Here is a 16,882-nt window from a genome sequence, read left to right on the forward strand (position 1 = left end):
AGGGACCGTTTTGCATTACACAGTGGTTGCGAGTTTGGTGCCCACTGCCCTAATCCAGTGGTTCCCAGCATGTTGGGACCCACGATGCTCCATGCATTGCATTCAAAGCATATGGCTCCTGGAAGTGACTGGCAACGATATCATCACCAGTCACTTCCAGACTCAGACATTGTGTGCCACTTCAAAGAGTGGTAAGAAGGTCAGAGTGCACAGGGGGCTTCTCCCAGCATTCAGTCTTCACACACTGGAGCTCTTCCCACTGCGCGGAGCCTCCAACCACTGTTTGGAACCATGCAGTCTCCCTGCCAGGGCAGGCAATGGCCCATGACGCCCCAATAAGTGCCTTGCAATGCCTCAGGGTGTCACAATGCACAGTTTGGGGACTGCTGCCCTAATCCACAAGGAGACGAGCAGCAGTTGCCTGTACATGCCTGTCCTTTCCTGAATCCCAACCTTTCATTTAAAGATAAGGAATATATAGGTGCAGCCCATCCATAAGGCCATCTGAAGAAGTCATCTCAGGCAGCAGATTGATGAGGGGGTACCCATCTCTGTTTGCCTACTTGCCTCCACTGCCCCTCCTTATCCTGCTACTCCCTGGTTTGGAAAGAGGCGGACAGAGAGGAAAAAGAAATGTGGAGGGGAAGGGAGTGTGAGCTAGGACATTGGAGAGTGGGAGGGACTCATCATCAGGTAAGGGGGGCAGCATTTGGCATGCTGCCTCGGTTTCCAGGAGGTCTTAAGCCAACCCTGAGGATATGCAGATGCATAAGGGAACAAATGGAAACCCAGTTCTTCAGTATATTTGCAGTAAGATCAATCTGCTGTAGAATGCTACATTTGTGATGTCACAACTGTTTTCTACCTCTGGGAGATAGACAATGTAGACACGCCCTTCTCCCCTCTACAAATCATCTTTCTGGTGATATCCTCAGCAAGCACTTGTAAGTGTCTTGATTGGGATGTCTGTCTCTGGCAAGAGAGGGAGCAGATAATCCTTCTGTTGAGAGGTGATGTATTCTGTATTCTCAGATGTCTTGAGACATCTTGAGATTCTTGAGAGGTGATGTATTCTGTATTCTCAGGTGATGTATTCTGTATTCATGTATTCTCAGATGTCTCCATTAGCTCTTTCACACACACATACATGTGCACACAGAAACACATACCCATCCTGCTGTCTTTTGCAAAGGTGAGATGAGGTGAGCAACTGACTATGCAGTATTATGCTCCATAAATTGGTGGGCAGAGAATCAGGTGGAACCTGTCTGCTCTGAGAGGTCATATGGACCAAAAGGGGTGGGAAGGGATTTTCCTGCACCTGGAAAAGGAACAACTAGATAGCATCCCCCAAAGCAAGTTGAAGCAGCATCAGATTTGATAGCTGTAGATATGAACCAGCCCTGTCATCAAAGCACTGAGAAAAGTGCCTTGAGAATTTTGCTTCGCTCAGCAAATTCAGACTGCTCCAAGTCCCAAGGAGGAACCGACAACCACCCAGGAGTGAAATTGCTACATCATTGGCTGTAGCTGTTTGTGGTTTAATCATAATCACTTATGAGAATGTCGTAAACCTTAAGAAACACCGCCTCAGGATACTGTTTCTAACTCTGAGCCGATTAGAGTTGGGAGGAGAGAGAACATTGTGGTCAGGTACAGAAGAACATTAGGATTGGCTCCACCATGACACAGGTTATAGGGTTTGCCTACCAACTGTAACCTGAGGTGAGAGGATGTTTGTTTCTCTGTGTTGTTTGTGTCCTACCTTTCTGAGAAGCTGAGGCTTCTCAAAGCAAGTTATGTGGAAAATATGGAAAATAACCAGGTGCTTTGGTGGCTGCTGGTTAAGGCAGTCACAGGCCCACTAGAAATGGTCCACAGGAAAATGGCAGCCATGGAAACCCGGCAGCACATTCCTGCAGGCTGGTGCAGCTGAGAGTGGGCTGACTTTCTCCAGTGCCCAATAACTGCCCTCCCAGGCTTGAGTGCTCTGCTGCTAGGGTTGCCGCCACTCTTTTCACAGCAGTCCACTGGTCCAATACCAGAAACATACACTGAGTCTAATGTACTCACAGTATTGGTGGCGGTGGGTGCACTCAATACACCATCAGGGGCAGATGGGGTGCCGTGGGGAGCCCCAAATCTGACACTATCATTGCCTGAGAAAACTCTGGGTGGTCCATAATAAGTCAATGTGAAATTAAAAACACAGAAATATAAGTCTGTTATGTTCAAAGTTATTTGAGGTATTTATTTAATTCAAATCAGGAAGAGGCCTGGTGTGCTACCAGTGGAGCACCCCTGTGGCTATAGGCTTGGCAATCCAACACACATGCAGCAGGTGAACCTTTTCCTGGCATGGAAATAAAGAGTATCAAAAGGCTTACTGCTGCAGCATTTCTCTGTGTAAAGCTGCTGCAAAAGACACAAGCATAAGGCCAGTTTAAAAATGGGTTATAGCCATCCTTGCTGCCATCTTCACTGATGTGCTTCTTTTTCCGAGTTCTGTGGTAGGGTTAGTAGAAAACACTTAATGGCTATCAACCAACGACCTCAGCTATATCCAGGGTTTGTAATAATCAGTTACTTTCCTCAGATCTTGGCATGCAGCTAGCTGCATTAATTTTTATTGTGTGGAAGCAGAACTGCCACCAAGCATAGTCTACAGTGAAATCTCCTGCAGGTTTGAAGATTCTTACTCAGAAGCATCCAAGCATTTTGAGAAAAGCAAGTGCTTCCCTGGCTGGTGGGTCACTGGTGTGTGATTGTGTTCAGCCTGTGCATCAGGACCTCCAATGGGGTCATGATGCCTCATTTGGGGGGTCACAGCAACCTTTCAAAGCCTGGGATGTTGTGCTGGGCCATGCGCTACATTAAACAGATCTGGGTTGGATGTTGCCCACTCGTAACGCCAAGCTGTCTCAATATCGAAATCTCTCTGATTAATTGCTGTTCAATTGTCCACCACGGATTCCGGAATTTAAGACTGAATATTTGATCATGACAATCCTCATGTATAGGCAATAGTCAGTTTGCCTCATGTTTCTGCCACATGTTGCTGAGGGGGTCCCATGGCTGCTTATGTGGATTGGAAACTGATTGAGGTGAGTAATAGTTCTTTCATATCTAGGAGAGTGATTGCAGCATCAAGGAAGAGAATTAAAGTGATATGACAAGTCGTGCGGGAAATCAGTAAGGCTGGGCATTTAAGATGGAGTGTAACATGAATCCACATGCCAGGATGAATCTGAAGCAGTGAGTTGAAAGAAGTGTTTTGAAGAAAAGCATTCAGAAAGGGTGGGGCATAACAGAAACTAGGTACTTTCCTGCTGAATGCCATTTCACACAAATTCCTGTTTCAAGAGTGCTTGGAAAGCTCAACAGTTTGCTGTATCTTGACCATTCGCAGTGAGGGCTAAGTAGAAAAACTTGGCCTTGACCCAGAAATGTGCTGTACACACCAGACAATCTTCACATCCATCTCCTTACCAAATCTGTTATCAGTGCTCTCTGCTTTGATAGCAATGATCAACTGCTGGAAGATATTCCTAAATTCAGGACCCCATCTGAATTTTAAGATTAGGGTAAAATTAAGGTAGCATGATAATATCTAGTTGAACCCTGGTATCTGCAGAGCCATCATCCATGAATTTGACTCATCACGGATGCCAGTGGATACCAGGGCTTAAATAGCTTTAAAAACAAAAAAGCACTGACCAAACCATGCTGTTTCCAAGCCTGAGGAGCTTTTTTTTTTTTTTTTTTAAAGCCTGGAAAGACCCACTTCCTGGTCACACAGAGGTTCTTTCCTTCTCCCAGGTTCTCCCTAGCATATATTGCAGTGGTCCACAACCTGCTTCCCCACCCTGAAACTCCTCCTCCCCACCTCCGTTCCACCCTCCCCAAGCCCCTGTGCCACTCAGTGCTTTTCTTACTGCCACCGGTGTCTGGGGGTCTGGATACAATGCTGGCACACTTGAGCAGGCCTTCCTGCCAGTGCTGCTACCTCTAGAGTAGTTGCAAACATACTTTACAGAATGTTTGTGACACTCTAGGCCAGCAGAGAGCTCCATTAGGATTGTGCTCTGAGAGTAACAGCCCAATGCTATGGTTTTCCCCACCTTAGCGTGCAGCAGCTCCAAAACAGGCTGCACTGCCTACTATAGCGGGGGGAGGGGCAAGATCAGGAGGCTGGGAGTGGTAAGAGAAAATACTTTCCCTTACCTTTCCATAAACCCCTTGTTTATCAGTGGTCTCCTCAGACCTGTGCCACCTCTGTGCAGACCTGCACAAAACTGAGGAGAAAAGGGGGTGTTTCAGGATACTTCAGCATCCAATAAAAGGTGCTTGCAGTGGCATCGCTGGGGGGGTGAGGGGGGTGCGGGCCACACCGGATGATGCACACAGGGTAGGGTGACGTGCACTAGTGACCAAAATTGCGGTTTGTAGGATACCATCATGCTGTATACCATTTGATGCATACTTTACAGCAGAATGCAATGAAAAATCCAGAGTGAAATATCTCTATTCTATCAAAAGTTATGGCCAAAAAAATGCAACTGTCTTATGTAACAAAAAAGTACATTTCCTTAATTCAAAACGAACCAATGAGACTGATTGTTCTAAGAGTCAATGAGATGTTACGATGACACAGCATGGAACCAATAAGGTGTTAGTAAAGTGGCACCAGAAGACAACCCCATTTACTACCAATGCACCCACCTCACCTTATTCCATCCACCACACCAAATCTGGAAGGGCTTCTGCTAACCAGTGCTGTGTGTGAAGTCCCACTTGGCATCTGGGCAGGAGGTCTGGTCTAGAGGGTACAGCCTCTGTTTGCTTGAAGATAACATCCGCAGGTTGCCAGTTTGAGGCCACCGGCACCGTGCGACCTTGAAGCAGCTGACAAACTGAGCCGAGTTATTCCATCTGCTCTGAGCGTGGGAGGATGGAGGCCAGAATGTGAAACCAGATCCGAAAGAAACATCTGAAATGTTATGGTTCTTGAAAGATAGAACCTTCTTTCAATTGTAAAAAATCCCTACAGGGATTTAAATAGCCTGCCTATGTAAACTGCCTAGAATAAAGTCTGAGGAGAAATCTGACGACCAAGAAAGGCGGTATATAAATACATGTATTATTATTATTATTATTATTATTATTATCTGCAATGGTGTTTGGGAAGCATGCAACCATGCAGGCTTCTGTACTGGCATTTGCAATGCTAGACAGTGCATTCTACTGCCAGAACACTTGTTCTGTCAATGGAGGCGATGAACAGGATAAGGCCACAAGTTCCATTGAATTCAATATGATTTGCTTCTGAGTCAACATACATAGGATTGCACTGCTGAACAACGTTAAATTATATCATTTTTTAAATGACTGGTAATTTTCAACAATACTCGACATAGACTGAAAATATCCCAAAAGAAGCAATTGTCAGCAGGGGGAATCTCAGCTGCTCAAACTCACTTCCTGCAGCCGTACCTTCCACAGATTGCTTTTAACACATTTTTACCACAGTTGGAAACAGTTCCCCATTATACTGACTGGGCCTGATGTCCTTTGCATAGCTCCCTTTTGTGAACCTGATATAGCATGTGGAAATCTGCATCCACTGCATCTGCCAGGTTGGGACAACCATCTTTAATCATTACAGTGGAACTGATAAATGCATTTTGGAAGCCTTTATATGTTCCTCAGATGTCTGTTTCTAATATTTGGATGAGAACCAGTCTCATTGCCCACAGCTAAGGTGTGATTTGGCACAATGGGCTTCACCACAAGATACAAGAAGTGCAGTTGAGGGACGATATAATGTGCTGTATTATACTGAACTGAACAACAAACATTAGAAGCTCAAGATCCAGATGTGTGCATGGCCAAGGACTCAGTACTAACTAAAGACTGCCTATAGGGTGCAGCAGCACTGTCATAGGCTTCGCTACATCCTGTAGATGGCCAGAGACCACGCGGTACAGAGAGGTAAGAAAACATTTCTGTTATTTCTTTACCTGACTTCACTCCCGCATCTACCCCTTTGAGTCTGTTTGGACCTCTGCCAACTGTTCAGCCGGTGCAAGTTCAAGGAGAAGCAAGGTGGCATGTTTGGGCCAAAATGGAGTGCCAGTACCGACCCACTGCCTGTCCCCACCACAGACCCTTGAGGCCCTGATCCTCTGACCCACCACCGCCCTGTTGTGCCCACCCCATTCTTTTCCTTACTGGCTCCAGTGGATGGGGTCCTCGCTGCTGGCCAGCTTACACAGCCACCAGCAATTGTGCAGGCAACCTCTCTGCCTTAACCGGCAGAAGTGCCGGCCCACCAGTGGAACATCATTTCAACTAATGGAATAGCACTTGGGCCAGCATAACTCACATTCTGCTGGTGGGCAGCCCAATTAGGATTGGGCTGCCTGTGGTGCTGATCAAAGCTCAAAGTGACACATGTGCCCAGTCCAGAAGGAGACATGAGTGTACAGGAATAATGGATCAATCTGGAATGGTCTTGAATGTTGCATGCTTCACACAGAGGGATCCATCAAACGGAAGAGAGCCATCAGCTCCTCATGTCTCCAAACAGGTGACCCTCACTATCAATCTGACAGCTCCAGCTAGCAGTTGGGGAGATAGTTGGAGACCTGCCCAGAGTAACTGTAAGCCTAACTGGAGGCACTTTGAGGATGATTGTTCTGCTATCCAGTCAACTACTCCAAAATAGCACTGACATCACAAGTGTAAATTCCCCAGTTCAGTTTGATTCTAGTCTGGGCAAAACCAGGAACTGAGACTGAGTGTGTATACATGTGTAGCAGTAGATCACAATACTTTGGGCAATGTAAACTTTGTAAACACAATGCACTGTCTGTCATAATTCTTACAGCACCCCATCTCTTGATCTCATGAATACAATAATTCATACCACTATATGCTGCTATTCTTTAGAAAAGTTTGTGCCTTTTGTCTAACCAAAATCCATTTGTCTAACTGTATTCAACCTGCCAGGTGTTACAATTAACCATCAACATTCGTGTGTGTTATTAAGACAAAATTCTTAATGAATCTGTTCATTTGGAAGGATCGCATTATGAACAGAATGAGGTTTATATAGCGCAGAAATATCCAAAACATCAAATAGGTTCCCAAAGCCTATTTTTCAATGAACCAAGCTGTCCCACTACATCCTAAATCAAGAGGTGGTTTTACAGGGAAAATTGCTCAATAACAAGGCAGATAAAATATTATATTCCATTGCAATTTTCTGTTTGTTAATGAAATTAGCTATCTCCAAGTTGAAGAACCTTTTGATCTAGAATGCCTTAGGATTCGGGTTACTTCATAACAACCTCTTCTGTCCCTATGGATTCATTTCTTATATCTTCTGTGGTTTAAGATGGCAACATTAAAATTGTTAAATTGGCAGTGATACTGAGGCTGAGCAAGATCTAAGGTTTGTTAATATTTGCTTAAATTTTTTTATTGCATCTTTCCCAGAATTTAAAGCTTAATAGATTTAATACCATCTAACACACCCTAAGAATCTTTCCCCTGTGGCTAGGTTTTTTAAAAACTCGAATTATGTTCCTTGACTGAACTTATCTGACAGCAACTATAATTTCAACATAGCCTCAGGCATTTCAGATAATAGTCCACCTTTTTAAAGGAACCCGTTTTGTGCGTTGTATAACATTTTAAAAGAGTAGGCCTAATGCAATCTTAAACATATTCGCTCACAATTCAGTCCCAGTGATTTAGATGTCTCATATTTTGTAGTCAGTATGTAGGATCATTAGACCCTTAAGGCAGACCTAGCCACGTTGACACTCTTCATTTGCTTCTGTTATGGGACTGTTGAAAAAGGATATGCAGGAAATATGCACCTGGTTTCTTTTTTCTTGGAATGGAGTTTTAGTTAATCCTCAGGTTTTATTTACTTGAATGATAATGAGGCGTGGTAATCTAATTGATCAAATTCTTATTTTTCTCCTCTCTGATCTACCAACTATTATATAAAGAATAAACAAAGGCAGTCAGGGCTAATAACACTTTAGCCATCAGTTTGGCCTGAGCTTTATGTTGGGAAGGGGAACTAACAGCCCAATCCCTAATGGTGATGGTGCAGCAGTGCCAAATTGGCAACCACTGTATCCAGTTGCCCCACTGGGGCTGCCGGAGGCCTCCTCAGGGGAAAGGGACATTTCCCTGAGTAAGGGCTCAGGGGCTACAATGGATCTCCTTCAGTCTTCACCAGCTGTTTGCTGGTGCAGACTGGAGGAGCTCTGTGTCAGGCTTTTCAACTCAACATATAGGGAATGGTGGAGTAGCCCCTCCAGGCCGGTTCCTCCCCCCTCCCACTCCAGACACCTCTCCCCCGCCCCAACAGAGCTTACAGCTGCCCAGAGCTCTGGGTGGCATCTGTCCAGCATTGGGCCCAGCACCAGCTGGTGCTGGGTTAGTGGTTCTTGCACAGAGGGTGCCATAAACATGCTTTACGGCATGTTTACAAAACCCAGTGCCGGTGCTGAAGCTCAGCGCTGCTGCTATGAGCCCTTAGGAATGGGCAAGACAATCTAAGACAGGCCTACTAATATTGGTGACAGCTCCATGCTTCTGTGCAATGTTTAATTCCATTCTGAACCTGTCAATCTCTTTCGTACACACCTGCAAAAATGAGACATATCTGGATGCCAATAAGCCCTGGGGACAAGTGATAGGTGCTTCCCTAGCTCCTAATGAAAGTGCCATTTTTTACTTCTGCTGCATCACCTCACACTGCATTGAATGCTGCTCCAGAAGGTTCTCTGAAATTCTGAAGCAGCTTTGCAAGAATACCAGGGACTGTCATAGAAAGGAGATGCTGCAGAAGTCTCGATGTGCACATGGAGTTCCTTTGGATCTCAGCCACTGAACTGTTATACTAAACAGTTGCGGTTAGCATAATAGTGTTGCTCCTGGATCCACAGCCATTATCGACATCAGATCTTGCTACAGCGTTCCATACACGTCAATAAGACACAATGGTAATAAAAACCGTATTGTCATTTAATATCTGCTGTAGAGTCAGGGCCTTTGGGATGAATCACTACATGTACAAGAACAAAGTGCCCATTTTGATAAAGTCTCCAACCTGTGATTTGGAACAGAGCACCCTATGTCAGTGAAATACAGTAACAGATTGCACAAAAGCCATGCAGGGATTTCAAACTAAGCATGGAAATGTATAGGCTGGGCAGAAATAATAACCTCTTGGGAATATCAGAAGGATGCATATCAATCAACGACAGCATTGAAGAGGTCAAAAGAGTTTGGTATCAGTGGTGGGCCGTGTCAAGTGAATTTGCAACCACAGAATAGTTGCCACCTTTTCAATTTTTTGCCACATAATATGGAGAAGTGAAGATATGTGTTGTGCCTGGAGCAATTTTTAACCTGGACATCCCAAAAGTGCAAAGATTTGAAAGGGGGCCATTAGGTAGTGCTTTCTTTTCTCTGCTCATCTCTCTTCAGCTGTCACTTGACTCATCCACTACCAAAGTTTGCACTTGTACTTATCAGCACTGCTCAAGGATCTGAGGATGGAGAGAAAAAGGTGGCAAGGGAAGCAGATTGCTTCAGGAAGTGTTTTTCGTTCTCTATCCCTGCTAGTCATAAACTGTAGGTAGAGCAACCAGTAGCTCACAGCAGACAAAGGACTACAGCTGCCTTTTCTGCAACTGATGGGTCGGCAGCTGCTCACTTGGGAGGAGAGGAGGAACTTGTGCATGCTTCTCCCTCTCTGTGTGGCATGCATGATTGTGGCAGGCTTCAGGCTGAGTATTTGTGTCTGCTGTAATCCAGAAATGTTCCTCCCCTCCCACCGGTTGGCTCTGAGATCCCTATTCCATGTTAATTTACTTCTGCTGCTTCAGGGTGTGCACATGTGTGCTACAACCCAGGAAAGGGGATGAATTGTTCTGTGTTGCTCTTGGGCTGATTGTGTTTTTGAGAAGATCCTAAGATGAAAAAGAGAAAAATGTTCTGCTTTTACCACTGCTGTGTGGGTTACTTTGTCACTATTCTGGGTTCTGTTTTAGCATATAATTTAAAACAGGACTTATTAGGGACATGTTTTGGATGGCAGGCATATATGAAGCAATAACAAAATGGAATTGCCACTGAGTGTGTGCAGAGTATAGTGCATTTCAGGCATCACTTTTTAATTGGGTATCTCCTTGGCCCTTTCACTAAACTACCTGTGTCTTGTGGGTGCTCAGAAGGGAAGCAGATTGCATGCTTCAGCTTGTTCACACACCCCGAGGAGCTGGTGGCTGGGCTAGGTAGCAGGAGTGGCCGAGGTTATGGCTGTTGTGTTTGTGTTGGCATTTCAAGGCAGAGCTTTGCATTCATTTCTGATTCTTCCTATCACCTCTCTACTGGCAATGGCTTCCACAGATAAGGTTGTTCCTTGGGTACAGTACTTGCAACCTGTTGGTGGATTGAGTTATATATCCATCTCCATGCTAGATGGAGCCACCCCAGCTTACATATTTCTCCAATATCCAAACTGTGTTTTCACAAATAGCAGAGAAAGCTTAACTTTGTTCTTTCCGTCTTTGAAGCACCCTGGCTCTAAAAACTCAACTTCCAGAAAGCTGACCTGAGGTTTATTGTGTACCGCCATTTAGTGTGTACTTCATTTTCTCTCTCTCTCTCACACACACACACACACAGCACCTTCAGTGAATGCTGAACCCCTTTTGGCATGTGTGGCACAGTGTCTGAGATAATACACTCTAGACGTGGCACTTGGTAGCATTGGGTCCCATTGTTCTAACAATTTATCTTTAATATGCTTTTAAAAAGTATGCAAATAATGAAAAATCTGATTTTTACTATTTCATACATCACAATAGATCTTCAGCAGTTAAGTCATTTTGTTACGTAGCTCACGTACATCCATTGGTTGCCTACCCCTGGTATAGACTGATGGACCAATGGATTAGTTCAGTATAAGGCAACTTCATACTCTTCAACTCTCAAACTTCAACTCTCCTTCAGTATCAGTTTAAGGGCAACAGTCCTGCTCAATCAAAACAAGTGTCCACCTAGAATAGGAGCCTGCTTGCAACAATGGCCAACCAGAGGCTTCTTGGAAACTTATACACAGGGTGAGAAGTCAACATTCATCCACTGTTGTCAGTCCCCAACATCCAGTGATACAATTATTTCGGATATTGGAGATTCCTTTTGGCTATCATGCCTAATAGCTGCTGAAAGATTCAAACCATAGCAGATGAATCTTTATTGGCTATCACTACATCCTGTAACAGAGATTTCCATGTTTATGTACTATGAAAAGAAATAACATGTGCAATTTTGGTTTGGAAGGTTGCCTGTTCTGTATCAAAATGTGTTAGAACCCAGTGAGGATCTCAATGGAAACAGAAATAACTGAATGTGATGTTTGCTTCCACTGAAGAAAAGTAGCTTCAGGAGGCAGGTGACTTTCAATAGCCTACAGAAATGATGAAAAGGTGATGCTTAACCCTTTCCTTTCCTGCTGCTTTTCCACTGCATCTTGTTCCCTGCTCCAAGCACTCTCTCTACCACCACCACCACCACCACCAGGTATGGAATTTTTTTAAAGGCTGATATCTCAATTCAGTTTCAATTCAACTCAAACCTTTATTGGCATATGTACAGAAAACCCAAATAATGGTCCAAGAAAATTATCTATATCATACATTGATTAAGCTCAGTTTCCGGAGACAATTCTTATATAAACATAGTAAAGAAAGTTAGCCATATTAATTGATACAGCCTCATTCCTGCCAGTTAGTAATTATCTAACAATGTCCATATCAGATCCATTAAGCAACACTAAGAGAGGAAGTAAAAAACGGCTCCTTAGATCTGAATAGCGGATACAGCTTAGTAAAATATGGGGGGCCGTCTCCAGGGAACCAGTGCCATAGCGACATGCTTTGGATTGTTTTGCATTAAACCTAGCTTTCATCTCATTTGAGGGAAGGGCATTAAATCTAGCTAGGGAAAACACTCTGCGTTCATGCGTCGTTAAGAAATTTAAATAATTACTGTTGAAATCAGCCGCCCAGGGTGATCCAAAATGAAGTGGGGAACAAGTTTTTTGGGCATCAGTTAGGAGCTCTTGTTTTTCAATGTCCCATATTCGGGTACGAAGGGTCTTAAACGCTATTGTCCATGGCATCATGCCCAGCAATTCCAAGGAAAGCCCCAAAGATTGAACTTTTTTAGTGAATAAAATCAGTCCCGGGGAATGAAAGGAGTCTTCTAAAATGTTTTTCAGTAAAGGGTCCTTTGCAGCAGCAGAGCCAATTCTGAGCCAATATTTGAAAAGGCGCAGCCAGGCTAAAGACTCCACTTTATGTTGCCCAGCTTCCAGGCATAAGACAGTGTATGGTATGCATCTTGTACTGCAAAGATTTTATAAATGAAGAGAGACTGAATCCTCTCAACCGTAATGCAGAAGACCAAAATCCCAGTGGGGATTCCATATAAAATCCGTGCTACTACTTTCGTGTTGAATGTCTGGAGTGCTGCAGGAATGAAGGAATTCCCCCAAGCATAAAAGAATTGACTAATAGCTTGGGCTGTAATATTACTTTTTTGGATTGCTAGTTGTCGGTGTGTCATCCATGAATGCCTGTAATGAAACAAGACTCCTAGATATTTAAACATTTTAACTTGTTGGATAACATGACCTTCAAAGATCCATGTTGTAGGTTTCCAAGAGCAGCCAAAAACTACTATTTTCGATTTGTCAAAGTTAAGTCTCAGTTTGTTTTGTTTAAAATATTTTAAACACGTCATTATTAATCGTTTTAAACCAATTTTTGTATGTGCTAATAAAAGCATATCATCCGCATATACTAGTGGAGGCAGAGCTAATTGACCAATTTTGGGTGGATGGGTGTCTATTGTACGTAAAAGGGGAGCTAAGTCATTTAAAAACAAGTTTAAAAGGGTGGGGGGCCAACACACAGCCTTGTTTAACAACTTTGTTTGTCATCACTACATCCATCAAGGCCCCATTGGGAGATAACCTAATTTGACAGAAGGTGTCAGTATAAAGATTCCTGATTAAGAAGAGTAATCTTGTGTCCATACCCAAGGCTACCAATCTGAACCACAGAAGATCCCTACTGATCGAATCAAATGCCCCCTTTAGATCCAAAAAGGCAGAGTATAATGCAGACTTATAATTAGCTGTATATTTCGCTATCAAGTGTGAAAGAACAGTACAGTTATCCAGTGTAGACCGCCCAGACCTGAAACCTGATTGTTCAGGCCCTAATATATCATTCTCATGCAGCCAGAAAAGCAATTTTTGATGCAGATGCATGGTGTAGTTTCCCTGTAATTGACAGTAGACTGGTCAGCCAGTAACTGGGGTATTTTTATCCCCATTTTTGAAAATAGGCACTATTATTGATTTCTTCCAGGCATTAGGTAATTTACCAGAGCTGTCAACTGCTGTAAAAAGATTGGCAAGAGCTGGAGCCCACCAATCTGGGTCAGCCCTTATAAATTCAGGTGCGATAGAGTCAGGGCCCGCTGCTTTCTTGGGCTTAAGTCAGGCTATTAATTCGAGAATTTCAGTTGAAGAAACCGAGGGCCAATCTGGTACATTAGTTAGAATGTTCTGGATTCTGCACCATAAGGCTTGCTGCTCTTCAAAATATAATGACCTATAGTGATTGACCCATATTGAAGGTGGAATGGGAAATGAGCTTGGGGTAAATTGATAGAAAAAACCTCCTACTACTTCCCAAAATTTTTTGTTGTTATGACTATCAATAGTTCTACGCAAGGCGTCCCACTTAGTAAGATTTAACTTTTACTGGGCTTGGCCAACCATTATGCGTAGCTGATGCCGTAACTCAGAATACTTAGCTAATAATACTTAGCTAATAAATCCTTATCTTCTGTTTCCCTGAAATCCCCATAAGCTCCACAAACCTCTGTTTTCAAGGGGTATATTGTGTTGCTTAAGGCATTTGAACCAAGGCTGACATCTCAGAAAATCTATATTCAGAGCTGGCAAACCTACACATGAGAACCAATATCATGGCATGAATGTTGAAGTACACTGACGGAGTTTTGGAAGAGCGTACACAGCCCACTAAGGACCCAATCCTATCCAATTTTCCTGCACAGCTGCAGCCACAATTCAGCCCCAAGGTAAGGGAACAAATGTTCCCATACCTTGAGGGTGCCTCAGACTGCTGCCCCACCACAAGATGCAGTGCATGCCCCATTGGCAGAGCTGCACCAGCACTGGAAAATTGCATAGGATTGGGCTGTAAGTCCACTGTTCTAATTCTACAATTGCTGGGTTTCCATATAGCAGGCACATAAAATGTAACTTCAGAGCATGGAAAACATTGCTTAAAATGTAATGCTGACTTCAGGACATAACATGATCTGCTTTTCATTGGTTGGCATTGTAAATTGCATGCCCTGCAAGTTTTATTTTAATAAAGGTTTTTCTGAATGGGGTTTAATGTTTCTGTCAGTGTATAGCCCATAACAATGAAACCTCTGAAATCTGGAAACTTCCCACAAATAATACTCTGCAGCCTATTTAAATTTTCAGTAGTTTTATTGAAAAATGCCTCTTTTGTTTCAGAAATAAATAATATAAGGCAGTGAAATTCACAATTTGCAGTTAAAATATAAAAGCAGCAATTCTATATCCATAGTCTTGCAAACAATTTCCAACTGCTTTTTTTTTTTTCTTCGATAACTAAGAAACATTATATTCTGGTGGGAAAAATCATACTAAATATACAACACAAACATGCAATTCCATCTTTGCAGGATTGACTGCAATTTGGCATAAATGTTAATGTCTCTAAAACAAGGAGATTTAAGGCATTAAAAAAAACAACCTGTATCCAGTTGATACAATGATGTCAGCTACATTATTTAAAGTTTGTGGTTGTTAAAGAGATGTATAAGAGCAGTATATGCCCTGCAAGGTATAAGCAAAGACAGAAGAAATTGACCATGAATACTAGCTAAGTATTCAGTGAGAAAGACACGTGTAAAGCAAGCTCCATCGCTGAAGCATCCAGCCTTTAGAATACCAGCAGCAGCTGTGATGGGTGTTTTTTTGTTCTTTAATTTACTTAAAGAGAATGCAGGCCTGTGATAACTTGAATGCACTTGTTAAAGTTCTATGCAGCCACAGTAAGCTTAGGTATTTTACAAGCATTTCAAGAGCAAGAATGAAATCTATGATAACACCGTATTGCTATTCCCTCATAAGCCTGATACTCTTACAAGAAGCAACCGTGCTTCTGTTATAGAAACACGGGATGGGAATACACACACACTCTGTGGGTATCTACATATGAAAGAATAGCAAAAACAAAAACAAAGAACCAAGAAAGATAAAGGGCGTATGGAAGTCAATCATTTATGGTTTTGTTTTTGCTTTCCTTGATAACGATCTTTTCCAGCGCATATGTTCAGGGTATCCAGGTGAATGCATATCAGCTCCATAGTCATATTCATCATCCCTTCTTTCAGGCTCCACTGGTACTATGTAGGGGTCACTTTCAGGCTGATAAGGTCCACTTTCAGGTGCATATGGCTCTGGTTGAAAATAGTTGTCCGATTGAACATTATAGTTATCATATGTCTTTGAATCCACAGGTTTAAAAAAAATTATCTTTGGTTTTAGTAATGCTGGCCTGGGAAGAGAATCTGTATGGCTTTGATCCTAACGGAATTGACTTTGAAGTTCATTCTATGAAATTCAATTTCTTTCCAAGTAAACTATCCTGAAACAATAATTCATGCGAGAACTCTGATTCAACATACAGAGCCACAACAGGAAATTGTGTAGAGCTGCCCTCTTAGTTGAAAGGGAGATGGTTCCTTATGCTGAGGATCCATGTGCGCCTCAGAGAACATACAGGGCTCAGGACTGGAGGTAATGTGCTGAGCTGTAGCTCAATTCTATGTACATTTATTGGGAAGAAGCACCCTCTGAGTTCAAAGGGACTTACTCTCAAATAAGCAAGGATGAAGGTATATAATCTGTTATCTATCATTAATTTTGCACAATGTACATAAAAAATGTTAATCATGAAAATTTATTTTCTCAGTACATTTGGGACAGGGGGAGAAAGTTCTAAAACAAAGAAAAAGGAAATGGGTTTTAAAAGCCATCTGGGTCTCAGACATACAATACCAAAAATAAAAATAATCTTAAAGATTAGGGGTACTTAAAAACAAAAGTTTAGGCCACTAATATTAGCTATGACAAAGTCTCATGAAAGCAATCTGACTTCACCACAGCTATGTTGATTCACTGATTTCAGTGGGATTCAGTCACAAGTAACTAGCTTGATCAGGGCCTTACACTGCAATCCTAAACATGTTTACTAAGAAGTAAGCCTCACTGTATTCAATGGGGCTTATTCCCTAGTACATGTGATCAGCATTTCAGTCTTAATTTTACCAATTCTTGAACATGAGCGTTTATTTGAAAGTTAATGAAATCAGCAGGTGCTTTGGTTAAGAGGAAAAACTTCAGATTTGTAGTATTCATTATTTTTTTAAAAGATTGTTCTATAAGGCTATGACAGACATCCACACAAAGCTATCAGTGTTGGCAATATTCAGTAAAAATTATTTTCCAATGGGTGTTCCTTATATTGAACTGAGTTACAGCTGGTGCTGAAGAAACACCAAACACTGCAGGAAAACTAGTAAAAATAAAAAGTAATTACCTTCTTGACTTTGTGTCATAAGATTACATATACAAAAAAGCCCCATGTCCTGAATCGGATATGACAATAACGATGATGGTGACCACAAGAAACAGAGAGAAAGAGGCACCCAG

The 16,882-nt window shown here is 42.6% G+C and overlaps 1 protein-coding gene across 1 annotated transcript in view; it reads right to left on the reverse strand.

Annotated features, from left to right (window-relative positions):
• Positions 1-14,631: 14,631 nt before the first annotated feature.
• Positions 14,632-16,882, reverse strand: part of COL12A1 (collagen type XII alpha 1 chain) — a 155,495-nt gene continuing 153,244 nt past the window's right edge. Inside the window, exon 67 of the mRNA XM_066612440.1 lies at positions 14,632-15,627. Within this exon, the coding sequence (XP_066468537.1) occupies positions 15,449-15,627 (179 nt within the window). The 3' untranslated portion in view covers positions 14,632-15,448. The remainder of the gene's footprint in view (positions 15,628-16,882) is intronic.

The sequence above is a fragment of the Tiliqua scincoides genome, chromosome 1, assembly GCF_035046505.1.
Source record: "Tiliqua scincoides isolate rTilSci1 chromosome 1, rTilSci1.hap2, whole genome shotgun sequence".
Classification (NCBI taxonomy): domain Eukaryota; kingdom Metazoa; phylum Chordata; class Lepidosauria; order Squamata; family Scincidae; genus Tiliqua; species Tiliqua scincoides.